The 17,120-nt window shown below is 35.1% G+C and overlaps 1 protein-coding gene across 3 annotated transcripts in view; it reads right to left on the bottom strand.

The window, feature by feature from the left end:
* Nucleotides 1-259: 259 nt before the first annotated feature.
* LOC129227005 (uncharacterized) overlaps nucleotides 260-17,120 on the bottom strand; it is an 82,055-nt gene continuing 65,194 nt past the window's right edge. For all 3 annotated transcript variants that reach the window (XM_054861635.1, XM_054861633.1, XM_054861634.1), the window contains 4 exons: nucleotides 16,100-16,270; nucleotides 14,401-14,470; nucleotides 11,055-11,340; nucleotides 260-1,216 (listed from right to left, as the gene is read on the bottom strand). In XM_054861635.1, coding sequence (XP_054717610.1) covers nucleotides 583-1,216; nucleotides 11,055-11,340; nucleotides 14,401-14,470; nucleotides 16,100-16,270 — 1,161 coding nt within the window. In that variant the 3' untranslated portion in view covers nucleotides 260-582. The remainder of the gene's footprint in view (nucleotides 1,217-11,054; nucleotides 11,341-14,400; nucleotides 14,471-16,099; nucleotides 16,271-17,120) is intronic.

The raw sequence follows: 17,120 nt of genomic DNA on the forward strand, positions 1-17,120 counted from the left end.
TAGTCTTGGTCTCCCTTAAACGTCATACACATTCATAAATTATAACGAGGGCATAAAAATGACTCTCTGTGTGGATATATCTTATGAACACGGACATGACACTCATGCTATAAAAAAGTTATAACGATAAAAAAGAAAAAGAAAAAAAAACAGATTTTTTTTTCTCGGTTGCTTGCTGCTAAGGAAAAATTGTAAAGTAAGTCGGTTTCAAAACAGATTCCAAAAAAAAAAAAAAAACTTTATTTAAATAATAACAAACTTTATATGCAGCAAATTTTATTAAGTTTTAACTCATTGCTTATTATACATTGTAAAGGAATTTGTGAGAACATCATGGACAAGAGAGAAACCAGTTTTACCGAAATAAGTTTTTTATTCTTAAAATCTCTAAACAACTGAAAAACGCACTGATATATGTACCCATCTTTAATGAATACTTACACATACATTTGTGAAGAAAGTTTTTATTACATATATATTTCTTGTCGGTTATAAAGTTTTTATTGCATCGTGTTTCGTGTTTAACTTGATTGCGAATTGATGGGCACATGGGGAGAGGGACTGATATGGATATATTTATATCTACACTGCTGCAGCAGCACCGACACTTGCAGCTACGCCAACTCCAACATCTGCAGACGCAGAGAGTGCCTCGATTGTCTCGTCCACAGAGGCTGACACGAAAGGAACGGAGAGTCCGAGTTTGCTAAAGACAAGCTCAAGGGCAAGTTCTTTACCACCCGTGAAAATGCCGGGTATGGGTACACTGGCGCTAGGGTCGACTGGAATGAGAGACACGTAGGAATCGATGGCATCCTTAGCAATGGACACGAGGTCGATCGCCTGGGAGATCGGATCGATCTCTCCACTGAGGATAAGGCTCTCGAGAGCAGAGGCAATCTCTTCGGCGACCTTCTCGACGACGTTAACGACGTCACCACCGTGAGGGAGACCGTACGGTGGCACCAGGAACGTGCTCCAAGAGTCGCTAGACCTGAGGAGGTCGTCCACAACGCCACTGAGGGCGGATGAGTCGACCGAGATGAGACCATCAGGAATGATGTCGACTTCGATCCACGACGATGAGATGCCGTCACTCGGGCTGCTGTCACTGCTCCAGCTGAAACTATCGGAAGCACCGACGATGCTGTCACTGTGACTGCTGGTATGGTGACTGCTACTGCTGCTGCTGCCGCTACTAGAGCTGCTGCTGGAACTAAGAAGAAATTGAAGAACAAACAGAATTTTTATTTCGAAAAAGTCATTTAAGAAAAGCATTTATTTCATTTTTTCAAGATATGGATTTGAAAAAACAGTCAGTCATGGAGAATGCAGACAGAAGTGTAAACGTAAAACTTCAAAGGAACGATCTTTATTTAATTGTGTATTGTTTCAATTTTTGCTTTTCAAATTAAGTACAGTTTGAAAAAATATATGCTGCACTAAATTTACAATGGTTAAAAATATTAACCTTGTATAGTTTTGTAAGCATTGTTTATTTTTTAGAGCATATATTGATACGAATGTTGGGAACATGTGCAACTAAATGCTTTGTGCCTGTTATTCATCCCCCCCTCTCCCCAAAAAGCAAAAACTGTTGTACTGCAGATATATCTGACAACAAAGCAACTGAAATGATAAGCTAACAAAATATCAAATTAAACGAATACACACTATACACAAATTAAAATCTGACCGAAGCCAAATAGGGGGGCAAGGCAGTGCCCCCGCCAAGTCGAGCGCGAAGCAAACACTGCCGTACCATCCTTTACTGGAACCATTTCGCCGCATTTTCAGGCCCCTATTTGAGAATCTCTGGAAGAGACCAGAACGCAGAAATTTTCGTCATCCAGTAAGCTATAATCACATACTCAAAATCCAAAATTTCAAGTCTGTAGGTCATTTAGTTCCGAAGTTAAGCAAAAGCAAAGTTTCGCATTTATAACACTCACTCACTCATGGTCATCAGAATAGAACTAGTACTTTCCATAAACTCAGAGAGGTGAAATTTGATACAGAGTTAGGGTTTAATGGCCACATAAGGGGAAAACTATAAAAACTAAGCTAATCGAAGATCTGGAGTGACCGTGATTAGAAAACACAAGAGCCCAACCAAACTATTAGAGATCGACATACCGCCTTTACAAAAAATATTCAACTTGGTGGACCGCTTCATTTGATGTCAAAAATCGAAAGTCTGAAGTATCTAATGAAGAACCCCCAACTGGTCTCAGCTGTATTAGAGATATGGTAGTGCCCCCTTCTACTATTTGTACATAAAAAAATTGACTGTCATTGCAAAAGTCCAGCGTAGTGGGACACATCTTCTAATTTAATCTAGCCTAACTTTAGTCTACTCGAACATTACACAAATTAAATGTTTCTACAAAAGGAAGTGAAAGGCCACCAAAAACAGTCTGTAAAAAACTAGCCAAGTCTCGATGGAGCTGCTTGTTTATCTCTAAAAAGTAATGAAATCTAGACATAGTCATATAGTCATGACAAGTCTAAGGTTCCTTACTGCGATTTCTTTATTATTATAGCTAATATTGTGTGACTTGGCCGTTAAAGGGTACACAAGGGTTCAAAACCAGGTGCTCCATGACACCATGGCACCAATCTGTCTCCAGTTCCGCTACCCATTGACGATGGAAAATTGCCACTTGGAAAACGTGTAAACAAAATTGACTTGTACCTACTAACGTATAAAGAATGTTTAACGGCCAAGTCACACAACATTAACTATAATAATGAAGAAATTGCCGTAAGGAACCTTAGATTTGTTATGACTTGTCTGGATTTCATTACTTTTTAGAGATAAACAAGCAGCTCCATCGAGACTTGACTAGTTTTTTACAGAATGTTTTTGGTGGGTTAACTTTACTTGTATACGTACAATATTATAACTACAGATATACTGTTCTTATACAAAGTCATTGAACAGAACTCGCAAGATTTCACCCTAAGCAAAAAATGTTCAACTCGGAAATCTAACAGTCAACTAGGTTACACATCATAGTTACAGATACAGTTTACATTAGTTGGTAACTCGAACCCATTCAGATTACCCAGTACTAGGGTATGCAATCCCTGAATCCCGATCCGGAGTCCCGCATTTTATTTAGCGATATTAATCCTGCGTAATTGAGAGCAAAATCCCGCAAGATTTCCAATCCCGCAAAAATTTTCCATGCACGCATCTTCCAACGTTTGCCGCTTGAAAAAGAATATTTTCACAAACATTTGAAGTTTGAATCACCTTCGTCGAATTTCTGCAAGAAAAGCAAGGAAAACTCATATGATGAACGATTAATTTAGAACACAATAAGACTAGTCTATTCTTCTGAGAATGAATTGGTATTCTCTCTCGAGGGTTTTGTATGTTCAGCAATTCAGAAATTGCATAAAAGTCATAAATGTTTTCTTAAATCGTCGCTAAAATTTTAAATCCATAAAATTACGCTTTAATAAAAAATGAAAAAGTGCATTATGGATCGCAAAACCCGCTGGAGTAGCCTGAAGTCAATGTTGGAACGTTTTATTATGTTTAAGAAAAACACTGAAAATCTGTTACTTGCTAAAAGTGCACAATATTTATCTCCGAAGAAGAAAGCAATGAAAAACCTAACATTATTTATGCTCTCTAACATGTAGAAAGTGCCTGCTGTTGTCTTTGTCACCGCTTTTATAAATGTGGGTGGTACCTTGAAAATTATGTTGAATTGGTAATTAATGAAATGTTTGTTAATGAATTAGCTGAATCTGTAACATACGGCGTGACTCGAAAAGAAGCGACAGCAACTTGGATAAAACACAGATTGACTCGCAGTATGTTAAGCGGCTGATTTTTTTTTTTTTTTTCATGTATCTTTTAACTGAAAGGTGAAATTAGCGAAGTTATCCAAAACCTTTTACTGAGACTGCGATATAGTGAAACCAATCAGCGTTCATTTCCTGAGCTGTAATGTCTCAAATGCACTGATACATTAACCAACGTTAATGTAGCAACAAGGTTGGGTATTCTCAACGCAAGTTAAATTAGATACAGCAGTACACAATTCAAACACATTGTTTTTCCTCGAAATTTGCAATTCTTGAGTAAAAACCAAGCATGGCAGTCATTGGAAGAAAAACTCTATTGTAGTATGTCATGAAGTTAATGGTCTTTTGCTAAATGTCCACAATTATTTAAACTCTCTAGAACCAACTGCATTGGAGCCATAACACGCGTTTTCATCAAGCGCATTATTTTTGGGGCACACTTTAGCATACCAAACGATAGTTGCTAATTGGTATGTGACTTTGCAGTACTCTACTAAATGATGTACGGAATTCGAGAAAACTACTAATTTAAAACAAAATGAAAGCAGTCTTTCGTAAGAAGCATAACTTTTTCTACTTGGCATTAAAATTTAACTTTTAGAAGAATAGTCAATCCCGTTTGATCCCGCGGATTGGCTCCTTTCAATCCCGAAGTTCCGCGGGACTGAATTCGGTGCAGGAATAGAAACCCTATCCAATACAGATAAAATTTAAGATCCACCTAGCTATCTTATTACAATTATTTTTATTATTCATTTTTTTTTGGAAACGATTAAAAAGTTTTAAGTTTTAACACTCCCATTTTGCACGTTTTTATGCTTAAGATTAGACACGAATTTTATTTGCTAACTTTATTATCAATTAACATTGCAAGTAGGGGAATGCGAAGCAAAGTTAAGATGAATGAGCTTTTTCAAAATGAACAAACTGGAAATTTGTTTTGAAAATTGCAGTACATAAATAAAGAACATTGTATTAAATAAAATTTGCATTGAAACATCATTTTTAATTTTTGGCAGTAAAATTGTTGCTTCAAAAAAGTGGATATTTTTTAATTCTTTTTTTTATGGGGCAAAGTGAAAAAATGAAATATTTTTTGAATGAAATATTATTTATTCAATTGTGAAAAATATTTTTTAATAAATTAATGAGCAAATAAAAGGATAATTTAATAAATGAAAAGATAGTGAAACAAATTAATTAATTAACGCAGAAAGGAAAATAAATGAGCAATAAAATTGGTGAATGAATCAGAAAATAAGTGAATGAATTAACTAATGAGAAAGTTATTAATAAGTAATGTAAATAAATTAGTTTATAAATAAATAAATAAGTGATTTAGTTAATGAATGAATGAGTAAACGAAACGAACTCATTTCACTTTGTCCCATCCGTTTTGTCCCGAATGCATTTGACTAAAGTGTGAAAAATATTAAAAATATAAGTGAGCTAAAAATTAACTAAATTAATACTGCACCGAATGTTAGGAGGTCCCAATTAAAATTTATAATGCTAATAACAAGGAATTTATCATTTGACAACATCAAAATATTTTTTTACATACAAAAAAGTATTACAATTTGAGTATAAATTTTTTGAAAATTGCTTGTATTATTAGATACTTAATTTTCAGAGGTAATTTTTTCTTGACTGGATAGACTACATATTACTAGGTAAGTGGCGCTAAAAACGGAGTAAATATTTCACCAATTCACTTTGCCCCACATTCCTCCACCACTAATATTTTTATGCCTACTTTTCCGTCAAGGAAAAAAATGAATAAAAAACGACACATGAAAGGCTGTTTAATACATCATAAAAATATTTGTACAGTTTCGAATTTTTCACATAGTTAGATTCGAAATTACAGGTTGGGACAAATACATTTTTAGAATTTTGTTCCTCAATGCTGACCAATATCTATGCCTAACAATTAAAAACATTATACTTTGTGCTAGTGCAAATATTTGTTCCGTAAGTTAAAACAATAATTCAGGACACATATTGTTTGCATGAAAACAACCGATGACAGCGGTTTTATTCTAGAGGGATCCTCCAGCTGCAGAGATTCCCTAATGATTACGTATATTGTTTCTCTGGTTTAACTTCACAACAGTATTGAGCCCTCTTTTATTCAAATGTTAGTATCGTTTCTTCTCTCATAAAGAGAACAACGTCTATCTCTTGAATTTTATACTACAGCCAAATGAAAATATGTAAAATGTATTTTTCCCGTATAACTTTTGTAGGATTGGGTACATGTTTCATCTGAGGCTGTGAGAAGCAAATGGGTGAAGGGGACGTTTTCAAGTGCCGAGTAAGTCGCGTAAAAAGTTAAAATCATAGATAGGCTTTTATTAAATTTCTTTTCTAAATCTTGTTAAATAGCAGCACCTACCAGGGCTACTGGTTCTATTCCTTGCCCCATATCGGAGGAGAGGTTCTCCTGTGATTTGTACTGGTTATCTGAAAATTTTGTCACTTACATCCCTTTGATTATCATTGCGTTATTTGTTTTAACTTACTGAATTTTTGATCGCTTTCGTTTGGATCTAAAGAAAGTTTCCTCGCTTTCATTTGAATCTAAAGAATGTTTCTTCGCTTTCATTTGAATCTAAAGAACGTTTCCTCACTTTCATTTGAATCTAAAGAACGTTTCCTCACTTTCATTTGAATCTAAAGAACGTTTCCTCGCTTTCATTTGAATCTCAAGAACGTTTCCTCGATTTCATTTGAATCTAAAGAACGTTTCCTCGCTTTCATTTGAATCTAAAGAACGTTTCCTCGCTTTCATTTGAATTTAAAGAACGTTTCCTCGCTTTCATTTGAATCTTAAGAACGTTTCCTTGCTTTCAGTTGAAGCTAAAGAACGTATGTTTCACACCTTGCTCATTAAAAATTCGACAAATCGAATCTCTTAATCCACCTTATTGTATAACAGAGGATAGCAAATTCATTGTAAAAGAAAACGTGTAAGGTTACCAGTATTAATAGGTGTAATGTTACACGAATTCTGAAGTGTGCAGCATCATTGTTTTAAAAACTCAAATTATTTTAGGAACCTTGCACTATAATTTCACTAGAATTCAAAGCGAATGCGTAAAGATCAGAATCGGCTCAGAGCAGGTTAACTCTTAACTAGCGGAATGTAAACCGACCTTGGTAGCCGAGCGGTAAAACGCTCTTGCTGTGCGAGTCTGTGAGATACCGGTTTTGTGTTCGAAGTCATTTCCTCTCTTAGTGCAATAAAAATGCCTTGTTTGTTTATTAAAATAAATATTCATTGTACATTAAAATAATTGGTGTGTATTGTTTGTTAAAAACCATGAACTAGATAAATCGTTCAAGAAAATCAGATGAAAGTTTCCTTTTTGGTCATGTGTAACCTTTCAAGCAATTACTCTGTAAGCATGCAAAAAATTCTGGTGTAACCTTACATAGAAATGTGTAAGACGTTACGCTATAGTTACATTACCATTGTATAACCTTCCACAAGCAATGGTGTACCTTTACAAAAGTTACATAAGTTAAATTACTCCAGAGTACTGGTGGCTGCTTAGCTGACACCAATTTTATGAAGTAAGGATACACAAAATGTTTTACAGTGTTGGCAGCAGGAGCGGACTGGCCAGGTCGGCTAGTCGGGGATCCCCGACTGGGCCAACCGCCCGGTGGGCCACTTCAAGCATTTTTTTTAAATTGAACTTAATACATTTAAATTCACACCTAACATTTTTTAGAGTGTCATTAAAAAAAATAATAAATAAAACATGTAATTCGTTTAATCTGTGTAAAAAAAAGCGTTCGGAAACAGGTTTATTTTTTGTTTACACCATAAGCAGGGACCAAAGTAAATAGCCGAAGTTCACCACCTACGAACGCTTGCCTCTCTTTTATCAACTTTCTCTCTAGTTTTTAAAGCTCTGGGGGGCATGGCTCCAACCCATCGAGGAAAGGGGAGGAGGCCAGAGAAATTGGGGTCCGACGCGGCCTGGAAAAGCGTCCGGGGCGAAAAAAGCGGGTTAGAAACTCGTATTTGTACTTCCGCTAACAAAAATTGAAGGGACCTGCACCATTAGACAAAGCGGCCCTGGCACTGCTATAAATGTGTGGATCATGCTTTGGGGTGTTGATACACGAGCAGGAGCATACACGGGGGGGGGGGGGGGGGGGGGGGGGGGGGGAACGGGACAGCTGTTGGCCCCGTTCCGATCCCGAAGAAGGCCCAAGATTTTTTAAATGAGAGGTGAAATACATGTAGGGACGTAGGGGGTAAACAAGATAGAAGGGGCCCGTAAAAGTCATTTGTGACGTGCCCCAAAATTTCTGTGCACGCCCCTGGTATTTCACTGGTTGTGACAGATTCAACTAAATGCTGTCAGCTGGCAATATATTTCATTGCTCTATTGTAAATCATCGCTACACGAGTATTTTCATCTCCGAATCGCATACGGGAAAGCCAAAGCAAGTCTGGACTACGATAAACTGAATCAGAAACAGAACAAAATTTCGACTTTCGAAAGAGCTCCTGAACGCAGGCGGATTTAGGACTGAGTTCCGGGGTGCTGGGGAGGGCAAGGTTTCTTTTTTTCTTTTATTTTTCTTTTCTTCTTTTTGAGCTACATTAGTTTGAGGAGTAATTTATCAAAAGGGAATATGTCAAATTTTTTGAAAAATTCATTTTATGATATTTTCAAAATCTTTCAGACGACCTTTATCAAATCCGAACGTGGAAAATCCTGTTTTATTTAAGGGTAAACTGTGGCTTTTTGATCAAAAGGTAACAAATACGTCCTCTGCACGTTTTGTTTTGAACAAAAGGGGACATATCCTGAAAGAATCTGTAGTACGGAGACTTTTATTTCCAAAGGAACACGATGTCCAAAATCCTCAAATTTTAATCCACTACTTTTAGGTTCGTGTACTTCGATAAGAGAATATGAGAAGGTGAAACAGTAGAGTTTTGTTGAAATTGGAATTTTCAACATTCAGGTTTTCGTTCAAAAGGGCACATATCCAAAATTAAGATGGCGATAACTCTTTTTTTTTTATTTTTTACAAAAACATTTCTCACTCTGGCCCTTTGATTTGCTTTTGTGCTCAATTCTGTACCCAGAGAAGTTGATAAAACTATTTTGCTCTTACCTTAATTCGTTTTTCTCAATTTTTGGAAATTGGATATGTTTCTTTTTGATAAATTAGTCCTCGGTTGTAATCAGGGCCAGATTTATGCTTAACGAGGTACCTAAGGTATTTCAGATATGAGGTGCCTCTGTAGTCTGAAAGTCACCGACGATACTAGCCTTAAGTTTACAGTTGAGGACTTGGATGCAAGAACCAGTTCAGTCCAAACTTTTTTTTTTTTTTTAAATTCATTTTTGCATGTGGCCGATAGTATAGAAGTTTCGATTGGTGCTACAACGGGAACCAAATGTAAGATCAGACCTCTGCTTTCTGGTAAATAATGTGGGAAAGAAATTAGCCTTTTTACCGGACACTGATGTTTTTTTTGTTTTTTTTACCAAAAATGAGAAGTCTGGACTTACTTAGTTCTTGCATCAAGGCCCTCAATTGTGTTTTTCAGATTTAAATATCGAAAAATTGCCAGACAAAGTATTCGAACCTTCACTGTTCCATTAAAATCACTAAAGATAGCCTAAAATTTCACATTTTGAAAATTTCGTGGGAGAGCTCCGTAACCCTTTTATAAGCACTATAGCCAAAAATTGATTTCTGTTTCAGAAAAAATGCCCTGAGGAAACCAGTGTTTCCCCCAGACCAAAAGAGGGGTAGTGCGCTTTCAGATAAAAGGGTACTGTTTAGAGAAGTTTTGTAAAACACAAAAGGTGCTTCTTTTACTTTTTGGTTTTCTAGGTACATACAATGTTCAAGTGTTTTCCACAGTAATTATTTTTAAAATATTGAAAAGCTTTTTCATGTTTAGTTTTAAAGGTAATGCGAAAAATATTCAGATATATTCTAATCAGATTCTTGTGATAAGTTATTGAAACGAAAGACTGACGTTTCAAGGACAGGTTTATGTGAATTTTTACCTTTTGAAAAAAAATTAGCTTTTGTGCAGTTTTGTCTAAACTTTCAAGGGGCAAGGAGGGATGATCAAGTTAAGGTTCAAAAGTTAGCTTAAAAGCGGAAGGGCACAACGTCCTCCTAAAAGATCTGGGGGGAAACACTAAAAAAAACCTGTCCCCATTACTTTTAATATTTTCAAACACATTATAAGATTATGTTTTTAAAATTCCAATGTCGAAAAATTAAGGAGGAGATTCACCGGATTCCCTATGGTAACTAAATGCAGTTTAAAATTGGGTAAAGTATACTTCAGTTTTTAAATGCTTCCAAATGAGATCACTGAGCCTCCTCCTCTCTCAAGCGTGACCAATGAGTTTTTCGTTTTTTAATAGTTCAAAATCGAAACGTTTTCGTAGAGAGCTCCCGATGCTTCCCTGTTCCATTAATTTTACCAAGAGTAACCTAAAATTGTATTTCTAAAACTTCCCATTTTGGAGAATTTTTGGGAAGAGCCCTCAACATTCTATTGTAAACAAAGATAGCCAAAAATAGACTTCAATTTTGAAAAAAAAAAATCGTGGGGGAACCCTTTTTTTTTCAGTTTTCAACGTTACCGAAAATTGTAAAATTACGCTTTCTGACATCAACTTTGAAAATATTGCTTGGAAGGGAACTCTAGAACACCTTCTCCCAATTCTTTTCGCCTTATGCCTGTACAGATTAACCAATTTCGAAAAACTTCCGGGGGAATTTACTCGATTCTTCCCTTTCCTCGTGACCTTCCTATGTTGTCAGTATAGAAGCCTAAAGATGTGCCTTTTCAGAGTTATAACATTAGTATCCTTTGAAGGCACATGAAAAACGTGTCAGTGTTAGCTTTATTTTACGTTTCACAATTTTCTTTTTTTTAAACTTTAAAACTTGATTTAGAAACTTAAAGGGAAATGGGAACTATAGCGGTAGTTTAATGTCTTTGCTTGGCTCCGAAGAATCGAGATCCGGTACTGGTTAATTCAACTTTTTTAATTTACAGAGGTGGGCCAAAATACTCTTTAGCCGACTGGGCCAATGTCAGCCAGTCCGCCCCTGGTTGGCAGTGTTTGTTTTTACCCTAAGTTATCTAACTTTTGAAAACCAAAATGTTTACTGACCAGTACATTGGTAAGGGGGAATATTTCTTTGAACATGTGTAAATTACATACCTGCTGCTGGAAGAGGAACCGAAGAATGAGTAGGAGGAGAAGGAGAAGTCTGTGTCGGCGAACCATTGATCTCCACCGTCCAAATCGAGGAATGTGTGTAGGTGGCCGTTGAGGTGGTTGTCCTTGTAGTCGAACGGACAAACAAGATAGTAGTCAGAGTGGTGACCAGAGCTATGACCACGATCGTGGCGATCACCATGACGACGGTAGTCGGATTCGTATCGATTGATGTAGTAGTTCTGAGATACTACCATTGAACGGACTATGTCGTCGATGTCTTTAACGCCTAGAAAATCGAGAAATTTGAAATTACTATATTGAAATCTTGCCTTATCGTCACATAGAGTGCTAACTATACTTTCCACAAAATATTGCTTACAGCCTTGTCCAGTGGTCAGAGAAATATGACTGCGATGGGAAACTCCTGGGTTCGAATCCCGGCTCTGGCATGATGTACTTTATCGTTCCTCTTCTTTTGCTTTCTTTGTGTGAATGTGTTGTTATGCTGTGAATGGCTGCACTGTTAAAAATTCAGGAAGATTTTCTGGTAATTGTTACTGTAAAATGGCGGACTTAACGCATCGCTGATATTTACGGTAATTTATACCGGAGAAATAAGCGATCCCAGCGCCAATTGGTTGCTGTGGCCTACCGAGGAAACCGTAAAATTTTACAGTAACATTTGATTTTTACGGTAATAGTTACTGGCAACATGGATGCCAGTAACAATTACCGTAAATTTTCCAGAAAATTTTTAACAGTGAGCCTACCCTATAAACGGGTCCTTATGGCATGTGTGTACCGTGGAAGTCGGATTTCACACGAAATTACGGCGCAGTTGGAAAACTGAAGCAGCGCACCAGAAAATACCAGCTAGCTGGCACAAAACAACAACAACGTAAAATACCGGTTTTTAGATAATGTGTTCTAACTTTTATTTAATGTCAGGAAGTAAGAGTTGAGACTCTGGCCATCTGCCATTCGTATTTGAGGCATCAACAAAATAGACCATCGAAGATGGATTTTCATTTTTCTTAAGGGTTCTAAGGACCTTTAATCTTCAGAATTTTCGATTTTCTGGAAAAAATATATGTTATGCATAATTTTATTCTGAACAATTTGATACCTTATTTATTACCGTACGCCAAAAACCTTTCGAGTTATTGTAAAAATGCGTAAACTTTCCCCGTAGAGATTTATGTTAACAGCAGCTGTTTAAGCCTCTTTTTCTCAGGTGCCGATTTCTTCGGTTTTCTCGTTTTGCGCGCATTAAATTTCAGAAAGTTTCTCATATATTTCCGTAAAACTTTTCATGCATGTTTATCTGATACATCTTAACGATCTGAACCTAAATTTCAACTAAAAAATTAAAGTTAATATTTAAAAATAAATATTTTTTTACCCAAAATTTGGAAATTTGCGATAATAACTTAACACATTTCAAAAAAATAAATAAATAATTTTAAAAAAAATAAATAAATTTAGGTTCAGGTCATAAATATAAACCAGATACGCATACATTAAAAGTTTTACGGACATATATAATAAACTCTCTGAGATATCATGCGCGCAAAACGAGAAAACCGAAGAAACCGGCACCTGAGAAAAAGAGGCTTAAACAGCTACTGTTAACATAAATCTCTATAGGGAAAGTTCAGGCATTTTTACAATAACTTGAAAAGTTTTTGGCGCATAGTAATAAATAAGGTATCAAATTGTTCAGAATTAAACTGTGCATAACATATATTTTTTCCAGAAAATCGAAAATTTTGAAGTTTAAAGGTCCTTAGACCCCTTAAGTTGTGTTGATCGGCACTGAGTGATCATATATATAAGTTATAATATGTTTAAAGAAGAATATTGAAACAACTTAAAATATCACTGAAAGTTAAGCAAAAGAAATAAAAATTTAGCCCTAATAATAACTTAATTTGGGATAAATCTAACTTGGCAGCATTGTGAAAGTTACGCCGATCCCAATAACAACATTACGTCGCAACCTGCCAGAACTATAAATACTTTTCCCGAAGTATAAATACTCTGTACCAACGTAAAGTTGATCATTAGACAAATACTGGACGTTAAACTTTGAAGAAGAAAAATCTAAAAATTTATATGTTTGCCATAAATTTGTAAAGGTTGTATATTATTTGACAGGTGAATCTGTAAAAGAGCATAGTCCTGATATTTTGCATACTTTCTTACAAATAGTCATTCTTAGTATTTAGCCAGTAGACTGCAAATGATTTTTCTCAGAAATAGCTTCTTCAAAAATAATTTTTAAATACTATATAAAATTAATAATCTTTAACAATCTATTATGTAATTTTTGAACAGTAAATAGGATCTAAAATAGTAATTCATTGATATGACAATACAAATAGTAAATATTTTCAGTAAGTTACCAACATATAGCCAGGGTTAAGGTCGGAATAGTTTTTCCCACAATATACTTTGTCGAGCACTAAACTTGTTACTGAATTATTGTTTAGATATACAAAGGCAGAAAAGTATCCGGCATCATTTTCATTTTTTATGAATTTATTTTACTTTATTTTATTTTTTATTTTATTACTTATTTTGAGAACTAGATGGATATGAATTACGCGCACTTACATGAGCTGACCTTGAATTTTGTGCACATGTGGTATTTTTTTCCGATTGTCAAATGCGGCAGTCCCTGGCAAACATAGCTTGACTGAGTCAGTGTGAACTGCTCTCATCGATTTTATTTAATTTCAAAAAAATTATAAAACCATCGACGCAGCGCTACTGCTTCAAACTTTACCAGAAACTGGACGAGAGCCGAAGAGAAATCATTTGAAGGATGCAGATGGCTTTCGGTTACATTTTCTCAGCACCTTTCTCGCATTTAAATTTGATGTTTTTGGCAAAAAAAAATCATATTATTGAAGTTTAAAAGGCTCTATACTCTCCTGATATGGACCCTTGCGACAACTGGTTGTTCCCTAAACTTAAGAAGCGATTGAATGGTTAGTGCCAGCAGTACTTCAGTTGTTTCATCACTTTACTTGAAATACAAAACATCCGACTAGGGCACTGAACTTACCGTCAATCAAACTCTGTTTTCCAACAACTGACGCTATTGATAGACGAGAAAAAAAATCACACAGGCGCAGAAAGGTTCAAAGTCGACTCATGTCAGCGCGCTTGTTTCATGACTATCAGGATTCCATGCAAAAAAATACGGTAGGATAGTTTTCTAACAGCCCCATAAATTTTAAATATGTAACATTTAATGTATTTTCATAACACAATGAAACTGATTCGAAACAACAAATTTGTACGAATTTACTTATTGTTAAAAACATAAAACTTTCTTTACCCATCAAAGTTGCTGTTCTTTCAAACTCCTTTCGCAAAATTTGAAGTGCCCTTTGCACACCATTTCTGCCCTAAAACAGAAATTTTTAAAGTAATGCTGCAAATTTATAAAACAAAAAAACATAAAAGTGATTAAATGATCCAAAAACATTCAACCGAGACTCTAATTATACATGTAGCTTTGTATTACATAATGTTTTACTTTTGTGTGCCGCAGTCAAAAGTTTCTGGAAATGTTGACCTTTTCCCTGTACTAGGTGTTACCTGTACAAGAAGCCATTATGTTTATCTTGTCAAAATCAGACACTCATATAAAATCGAACCGCAACGAGCATTCATGTTTTCCCAAGTAAGTTCAAGATTCGAAAAAAATATCTTAATGTTCCCACCCAGTGTGTCTTAAGGCCCCTTATACAGAAGGACAAAAAATTTTTCGTTTCAATTTTATTTTTCGTTTGTGTGAACTTGTGTATTTTTTCTAAATCCATTTCTGTCATATTCTTGTGCATCACTGTACCCACTCTTCCTCTACCTAAAATGCATGAAATATTAAAATATACAGAAAGACAAGGAAATACAACAGTGTCAGCATCAGATTTTAAATTTTAATATTAGATATAATGCCTATCTTATATAATTAAAAGTTGAGTGTATAAAACCTCTGTATGTATCTATGTATTCATCTATGTCCGAGTTAATTCCCCGAACGCCAGTGAACTGACCATCGAACCAGGTATCGATAGATTAATATTTTTAACGGTCTTTACGTTTGACTATTTAACATAATCCTCCGATAATAATAAGCGGAGATATTAAAAACCATTAATTATGGTATTTGGATTTAAACATAAAATCCCTATTTTTCAAAGGCTTTCTTCCATTCAAATTACTATACAGTGTTTCATCTCAACTTTCCGAAACACTGCTTTTATAAAAATTTGTAGTGTGAAGAAATGTCTGTTGCAATTTTTTTTCTCGAATGTGAACAAATAAAATTCTGGCTTTTGTTTTAAAGGCTTTTCCTGCAATCGGGGAATTTAAAATGTTTCCTTTTTGGTTATTTTCCCGCAATCAGCTGCAAAATTTTACTGTTTTTTTTTTTTTTTTTTCAAGCCTCATTGTTGAACACACGTCACTTGACATAACTTTTACTTTCGAGGTAGACCGTGGAAAGCCGGGCGACACAGCTAGTAGTTTAATATTGTTTGGGCAAACTAATGTTGTGGACATAACAAGTAGGTCTTGTCTCTTCTTATGAAATGCTAGAAAATCACCCGTCAGGGTATGAGGGGGGGGGGGGAAACGGCTTCTGCATTTAAACGAAGCAATTGCTTGTTTGGTGATATTTATGGTTGAAAATTTAACCCTAACTCCAGTGGATAAACTTTAAACTCCAAAAGATATCGTTCATTATTGATTACTTTTTCGTTTCTTCATTCTTCTAAAATGACAGTCTTACCACTTAAACAGTTAATTACTCTATCCAGTTCAGCCTTGATAAATAATAAATAAATAATGCATTTCTCTGCCTGTCGAACATTACTAAAAATTATTATCAAATTATCATAATATAATGCGAGTTTCACTGTTGATGACGTCAGAACGTTACTTAACCAGTGAATTGACTACTATATATATGACGATTTCAATATGTCATGCTGAAAACCATTGATACAGTTAGAGAGACGTTGAATACTTACACTGTGGAGATGTGCCCAAGCAACTGGTCTGCCAATAAACACTGCGTCAGCTCCTATGGCGATGGCTTTGAAGATGTCAGTGCCAAATCTTACCCCTCCATCCATGAAGATTTGGACATGGTCGAAGTCGATGTCTTGCAGAGCTTCTACTACCTCAGCTAATGCTTCAATCTATATATATATATATATATATATATGACATCTTAAACTTCAATTTTTTTGGAGTGTTTAACGGAATACTGTCTTAGTTAGACTACTGTCCGAGTCCGTTAAAAGTGGAATCACAATCATTATGGAAGCAATAATGATAATATAGTATAAATAAAAATAGAATATTTTAAAAAACAAAACAAAAACAGTGTATGAAAGATCTCGGTGAGACCACCTCATTCCAATATTTCAAATTTTGATCCAAGAATGCTTTCTATTTGTTGAAGTGAGGTTGAAGTTTTAAAGAAAAACTTTTTACCAACCAGCGACAGAGCTATTCCACGGAAAAGTCAACCCTTTGTCCCGCACATTACAGCTCATACAGTTTATTAAAAAGTAATAATTTTAAAGGTTAATGATGATTTTTTTTACTTAAGAAATCAAATAAGTTTGTAGTTTGTTAAGCAGAAAAAAAAATGCTTATTAATATTTTAAAGTATTATTTTTAAATGAAATATATGAGCCAACTCGAATTGAACAAAATGAGTTTTCCGTGAAATGACCCGATGACATTAGTGTAAAATTTCAAAGGTTTCCTTTTCGTAAAAGAAAGTTACTTTTCCTGGCATTTAGCATAACTTTATTATATTTTTGGAAAACCTAAGGCGTTTATTCTACTTGATTTCTGAATAAAGGTTCTTGCACCACAGTGTTATCCAAAATATTTTCAGTTTGGAATGCTGTAGGTTTTTTTCCGACTTTGATTCGATATTAGTTGTCTGTTTCGTGTCCTTGCTTTTCCTGTTGGATTTTTAGAGCATATTTAATCATTTGTCGCCTTCCTTTCATATTAATTTTGCTTGGTACCCCC

Source organism: Uloborus diversus, chromosome 7 (assembly GCF_026930045.1).
Source record: "Uloborus diversus isolate 005 chromosome 7, Udiv.v.3.1, whole genome shotgun sequence".
NCBI classification, from domain to species: domain Eukaryota; kingdom Metazoa; phylum Arthropoda; class Arachnida; order Araneae; family Uloboridae; genus Uloborus; species Uloborus diversus.